Here is a 6,980-nt window from a genome sequence, read left to right as displayed (position 1 = left end):
TCTACATTTGCTCTGGATGAGGAGAGACCCATCGTTGCATCTAGAAGGCAGCTTGCTAGCTTTTAAGATCCCAGTCACTACTCACCAAAGTAGGCGGTGGAACAATGTTTTGTATAGTATGTTATGCAGAACCAGGCATACTTCTTGACTGCATTTTTGTCAAATAGAATATTTAAGTACTCAGACTCTGGGTGTAGTAGGTACTCAGAAGAGGGAAAACTTGAAAGAGGTGGTGGCCTTGCCAAATGAGAGCCAGAGATGAGAGGCCCAGCCACTGGAGTGGTCAGAAAAGCCATCCTAGAAGTAGAAAACTAGAGTTAAACAAGGATTTGAAAAGGATAGATCAGACAGAGACAAGTAGTGAACACAGGATATCAGGAGTTGTTAATGAGAAGCCTGGCCTGTCAAGGATTAAGGCAAGGGAATAGTAGCTTTACCTTATGGAATATCTGGAATGCCAGACTAAAGCTGTCAGCTTTAGGAAGTAGTTAGACTGCCCCTTTGTGAAGATCTGTGGGACATTAGGCCCTTGTTCTTTTAGACAATTCTCTGAGTCTGTCTGGGGAGCTTGGACTCCCTTTATTTGAGTAAAAAGCCTTGGAACTGCCATGTCTACCAAAGTGCTGATTGGTTTTCTCATCTGGCAAAAAGGGAGAAGGACTCAGAGCTGAACCAGAAGCGACCTCAGTACATCAAAGCCAAGGAGAATACCTCTCACAAAATCAAAAAGCTGGAAGCAGCCAAAAAGTCCTTGCAGAATGCCCAGAAGCACTACAAGAAACGTAAAGGTGACATGGATGAGCTAGAGAAGGAGATGCTGTCCGTAGAGAAAGCCCGACAGGAGTTTGAGGAACGAATGGAAGAGGAGAGCCAGAGTCAGGGTAGAGACTTGACCCTGGAGGAGAACCAGGTAAGCCCTGAGAAGGGTTGAGGAGAGGAGATTGCTGGGGTAACATGGCTGGCTTGATCATCCCTCTCCTTCCCTGTCCCTAACACAGGTGAAGAAGTACCACCGGTTGAAAGAAGAAGCCAGCAAGAGAGCAGCTACCCTGGCCCAGGAGTTGGAGAAGTTCAATCGAGACCAAAAAGCTGACCAGGACCGGCTAGATCTGGAAGAGCGGAAGAAAGTTGAGACAGAGGTGAGTGTGCGTTATAAGATTAAGAATCATGTTCCAGGGAAAAGGATTTCTCAATGATAGAAATAACAATAATGATAATAATTAACATGTATTGATCACTTACTATGTGCCAGGCATTGTTCTTTATCCCTGTTTTCCAAATGAGAAAACTATGACACAGAGGTGAAATAATTTGCCCAAGGTCATGCAGTTATTGAGTGGCAGAATCAGGGAATGAACCTGAGCAATCTAGCTCTAGAGTCCATGCAATTATCAATTATATTTTATTTACTGCCTCCCTAATATCAATAATAGTAATAGTAATAATAATTATAATAGACCATTGTTATAGTGCCTCAAGAGCTTACCATGTTCCAGACATTCTGCTAAGCACATTTAAATAATTAAAAAGAATGTGAGGTAGCCATTCATATTAATAGCTAGCCTATAAAACCAAAATGAAACTCACTGCTGTTGAGTCAATTGTGACTCATAGCGACCCCTCCTTGGGTTTCAGAGGTGGTATCACTACGGAAATAGATTGCCCAACCTTCCTTCCGAAGAGTGGCTGGTGTGTTTGAACTGCCAGCCTTCTGGTTACCAGTCAAATGCCTTAAGCATTATGCCACCACCAGAGCTCCCAGCTAGTGTATGGTAAGCACATAATGTGTATTCTTTGAAGTAGAGATTATCCACATTTTCCAGATGAGAAAACAGGTGCAGAAAAGCCTATAAAGCTTTACTTTGCCTTGCTTTGAACCTCTATGATTGGCAAAGAAGATAGATAGCCTGGGCTGGGTAGAATACTTGTGAGAGGTTCGGAAGCTGAGAGAGTCCCCCGTCATTTAGCAGATCCATACTAAACACTGTGTGTCTGCTTTTTAGTAGGCCTCCTGCATTAGTGAAAGATTGTCCTGACTATTGGGCCATTGGATGAGTATGTAGTGAGTTATGATCTTAGGGTTAACTTGCTCAGTCCCTGGTGATGGAGTATATTTCTCTCTTTCAGGCCAAGATTAAGCAAAAGCTGCGGGAGATTGAAGAGAATCAGAAGCGGATTGAGAAACTGGAGGAATACATTACCACTAGCAAGTATGTGGCTCTGCCACCCTCTCCCTTAACCAAGCTTGTTCTTTTGACTCTACCTGTCCTGCCTTTTCCCAGACAGGACCCCAGAGTTCCTCTCAGTCAGGAATATTTTCTGTCCAGCCAGGGTAACCGCTGTGTTTCCTCCCTTTGTAGGCAGTCCCTAGAGGAGCAGAAGAAGCTCGAAGGGGAGCTGACAGAGGAGGTGGAAATGGCCAAGCGGCGTATTGATGAAATCAATAAGGAACTAAACCAGGTGATGGAGCAGCTGGGGGATGCCCGCATTGACCGCCAGGAGAGCAGCCGCCAACAGCGAAAGGCAGAGATCATGGAAAGCATCAAGCGCCTTTACCCTGGCTCTGTGGTAAGAGTGGAAAGGGAACTCATTTTATGAGAACCTACTCTTACACTGACTGTCATAATTTTTCCAGCAGCACTGTAACAGCAGGGTTGCTAACCTCTTCTTTACAGCTGAGGAAATTGAGGCTGAGATTAAATGACTTACCCAAAGCAGCACAGTTTATAAATGGAAGAGATGCATTTCAAACCCAACTTACTGGATTCTGAAACTCATGTTCTTTTCATCACCCCAGTTGTATTTTCCTGAGGGTTTTGTTTGGCTATATCTACTTCTCCATGGAAGTTGGGGAAGCCGAAAAGACTTTGATTGGGGGTGGGGCCCCAGGGCCAAGATTAGTCTCCCAGGAAGTAGGTTTGGGACATTCATATTCAGTCTTCTTTATGAGCCATTAGTATGTACTAGCCAGCCCCTTTGCTTTTTTTTTTTTTTTTAAAGTGGCTTAGACAATAAGCATATATTATTTTACATGATTTCTGAAGGTCAAATCTGGGACTGACTTAGCTGTTTGGTTCTGGCTCAGGGTTTCTCATGAGGTTGCACTCATCTCATAGTTTGGGGCTAGAGGACTCACATCCAGGATCACTCACATGGCTATTGGCAGGGGGCCTCAGTTCTTTACTACATGTGCCTCTTCATAGGACTGATTATCTTCATGACTTGGTGGTTTTCTTCTCTAGGTGCAAGTGATCTCAGAGAGAGAGGCAGAAGGTGCTATGTTTTTATGACATAGCCTTGAAAGTTACATGCCATCATTTCTGTATTTTGTTGGTCACGTAGCCCAACCCTGTTACAATCTTGGAGGGAGGCTACACAAGGGTGTAAATGCCAGGAGGCAGGGATCGTTGGGGACCATCTTAAAGATTGGCTACCACAAATAATGAGTTCCTCATAGGACTGCTATAATGATTATATGAAACTGTATAGAGAGAGCCTGGAGTGTTTTAAATATTTAGTAAATAGGAGCTATTATAATAAATTTGTTCCTCTCCATGAAAGCTATAGGACCCAAGAGGGGGGTTTTATTGATTGTTATGATTTTGGCTTTGAGGGAGAATGTAGAGTAAAACACAGGGTTCCAGATCCATTAGCTTTTAGGGACATCCTAGACTTAATCGGATCTCGTGGACTCTTGAACCAAATCTTGAGTTCCTAGGGTCCCTGAATATTATCCCTCTACTGGTATAATCCCATCCCTGGGTTCAGCTCAGCTTGATTCCATCAATATTTCCTGATCTCTCTTCTAGGCCAACCACTGTACTATATAGGTAGATTAAGATGAATTAGTTTTAGTCCCTGCCCTTGAAGATCTTGGCCTTTATCTGATAATCCTTAGAGAGCAAGGGTGGTTTTGTGGGGATGACGGAAGTGGAATGGTAAAAGATTTATTTTGCTAAGTTCTTGTGAGAATTTGAGATAATGTATATAAGATATCTGGTATAGTGCCTGGGGTGTCAGTGGTCTGTGAAATAGTAAAAGTGAGGTTTATGAAGATGATTTTGGATTCAGACATGACTGTCTGCAGTCTTTACTTGGGGCCAGAGCAAGCTTTTCATCCATTGCATGTATAATTTTCCTTGTATGGATTCTAGCCTGTGCCCCTTTCTGAGTTGTGAGTTGGGATTCCTGAGCCAGCTCTTAAAAGGCTCATGCCTCAGTTTTCCCTTCCTATTTTATTCAGTATGGCCGCCTCATTGACCTCTGCCAGCCCACACAAAAGAAGTATCAGATTGCTGTAACCAAGGTTTTGGGCAAGAACATGGATGCCATTATTGTGGACTCAGAGAAGACAGGCCGGGACTGTATTCAGTATATCAAGGAACAGCGTGGAGAGCCTGAGACCTTCTTGCCTCTTGACTACCTGGAGGTGAGGCTTGTGGGATGGGGTCAGAGGCAGTGTGAGAGGGCCCTTCCTCTAAGCCTGTCACGTTCTGCCAGTTACTGAGCTTCTTATCACAGGTGAAACCTACAGATGAGAAACTCCGGGAGCTCAAAGGGGCCAAGCTAGTGATTGATGTGATTCGCTATGAGCCACCTCACATCAAAAAGGCCCTGCAGTATGCTTGTGGTAATGCCCTTGTCTGTGACAATGTGGAAGATGCCCGCCGCATTGCCTTTGGAGGCCACCAGCGCCACAAGGTATGGATTCCCTTGCCTAGATTGGAACTGGACAGGCTCAGATTCCTCTACTTTGCTTCACCCCCTCTTTTCCTCTTCCTGTTGTGTGCAGACAGTGGCATTGGATGGGACCCTATTCCAGAAGTCTGGAGTGATCTCTGGTGGGGCCAGTGACCTGAAGGCCAAGGCACGACGCTGGGATGAGAAAGCAGTAGACAAATTGAAAGAGAAGAAGGAGCGATTGACAGAGGAGCTGAAAGTGAGCCACAAGCAGTGGTGTCCCTGGGAGTGGAAGGTCCTAAGCCCAGGTTGACCACTTTCTTACCACCTGGCCCTTATTTCTTGTTCCCTTCAGGAGCAGATGAAAGCAAAGAGGAAAGAGGCAGAGCTGCGTCAGGTACAGTCTCAGGCCCATGGACTGCAGATGCGGCTTAAGTACTCACAGAGTGACCTAGAACAGACCAAGACACGACATCTAGCCCTGAATCTGCAGGTGCGGTCTAGCATCCATCCCGGTCCTCCACGGGCCATTCTCACATTTCTGGCCTAGGTCTCTCCAGGGGTGGAGAGCTTGTCCCACTTCCTTCTCTCCTCCTCGCCTGCTTCAGGGAACCATGTGCATGACAGTAGGCAAGTTATTTAACCTTGTGGTGTCAGTTTTCAAGTTAGAAAACTTAACTTTATTGGATTGTTGCAAAGATTGAATGAGTTAATATGCGTAAAGTTCTTAGACTGGTTCCTGGCACACAGTAAATGTTCAATAAATACTAGGTGCTATTATTAGCATTATTCATTCATTCAGCAGATATTTGAGCTTCTTCTGAAAGTGACCTATAGACATTTGAACCCCTGTAAAGATACTGTTCGGGAGCTCTGGTAGCATAGTGGCTAAAGCACTTGACTGCTAACTAGAAGGCTGGCGGTTCAAACCCACCAGCCACTCCTCGGAAGGAAGGTTGGGCAATCCTACTTCCGTAGTGATACTGCCTCGGAAACCCAAGGAGGTGTCACTATGAGTCGGGGCCGACTCGACGGCACATAACAACAACAACAACAAAAGATACTGTTCTAGGTATTGGGGATATTACAGTGAACAAAACAGACACAAATTCTAGCCCTCATCGACTTTATATTCAAGTGGAGGGAAATTAAAATAAGTAAATGATATGTAAGAAGATAGTAAGTGTTTTAAAGAAAAATAAAGTAGGAAGGGGGTACAAAACTCATTGCCATCAAGTCGATTCTAACTCATAGTGACCTCCATTGAGTTTCTAAGGCTCTAAATCTTTATGGAAGCAGACTGCCTCATCTTTCTTCCACAGAGTTAGTTTGAACAGCCAACCTTTCAGTTAGCACCCAGGCACTTTAATCACTGTACCACCAATGCTCCTTACTTATCTAATATGGTCCATAATCCCTTATCCAAAATTCAAAGTTCAGAAAGCTCTGAAAACAAAAGTGTGGTGTTTTTTATTTATTTATTTATTCTTATTGTGATTTGGGTGAAAGTTTACAGAGCAACTTCATTTTCCATACAGCAGTTCATACACATTTTGTTTCATGACATTGACTGCAATCCCCACAGTGTAACAGCTCTTTTCCCACTTCTCCCTGTAGTTATCCCTTCGTTATGTCCTTCTTTCCTATGCAGTCCTGTCCCCCAAGCTATCTCCCTGTGCAAACACTGCCCTTCTTGTCTATCACGATTGATTTCTCTAAGGGGTGTATCTGCCTGATATAAGTGTTCACTCTATATGCCTGTCTGTTGTTTAGCTGTAAGCCATGGGAGTGAGTTCAGTTCCAAACCTGAAGGGTAACTAGGGGCCATAGTCTTGGGGGCTCTCACCAGGCTTTATGAGACCAGTAAACTTGGTCCTTTTTTTTTTTTTTTTTATGATTTTGAGTTTTGTTCCACATTGTTCTCCCACTCTATCCAGGATCTCCGGCATGGATCCCTTTCTGAGTAGTTTATAGTGGTAGCAAGGCACCATCTAGTTTTTCTGGCCTCGTGTTCATATAGGCTGGGGATCGCATGGTCTACTAGTCCCTTGAATTAATTAGTTCCATGCATCTGTGGTTTTCATCATTATTCTTTGCTCTGGATGAGGAGAGGCCTGTTATTGCATCTGGATGACCGCTTACAAGCTTTTAAGATCCTAGTTGCTACTCACCAAAGTAGAATGTAGAACAATGTTTTGTTTTTGTATAGTTGTTGTTGTTGTTGTTATGTGCCATCGAGTCGGCCCCGACTCATAGCGACCCCTCCTTGGGTTTCCGAGGCAGTATCACTACGGAAGTAG

At 44.2% G+C, this 6,980-nt stretch overlaps 1 protein-coding gene across 1 annotated transcript in view; it reads left to right on the top strand.

Moving 5' to 3' along the window:
• Positions 1-6,980, top strand: part of SMC1A (structural maintenance of chromosomes 1A) — a 78,295-nt gene that overhangs the window by 27,775 nt on the left and 43,540 nt on the right. The window contains exons 6-13 of the mRNA XM_007958761.1: positions 652-910; positions 999-1,139; positions 2,128-2,210; positions 2,361-2,568; positions 4,244-4,429; positions 4,522-4,701; positions 4,793-4,939; positions 5,036-5,173. Of these exons, the coding sequence (XP_007956952.1) occupies positions 652-910; positions 999-1,139; positions 2,128-2,210; positions 2,361-2,568; positions 4,244-4,429; positions 4,522-4,701; positions 4,793-4,939; positions 5,036-5,173 (1,342 nt within the window). The remainder of the gene's footprint in view (positions 1-651; positions 911-998; positions 1,140-2,127; positions 2,211-2,360; positions 2,569-4,243; positions 4,430-4,521; positions 4,702-4,792; positions 4,940-5,035; positions 5,174-6,980) is intronic.

Source organism: Orycteropus afer, unplaced genomic scaffold (genome assembly GCF_000298275.1).
Source record: "Orycteropus afer afer isolate SDZICR_OR568_19922 unplaced genomic scaffold, OryAfe1.0 scaffold01124, whole genome shotgun sequence".
Classification (NCBI taxonomy): domain Eukaryota; kingdom Metazoa; phylum Chordata; class Mammalia; order Tubulidentata; family Orycteropodidae; genus Orycteropus; species Orycteropus afer.
This window is presented reverse-complemented; position numbering and strand designations above follow the sequence as displayed.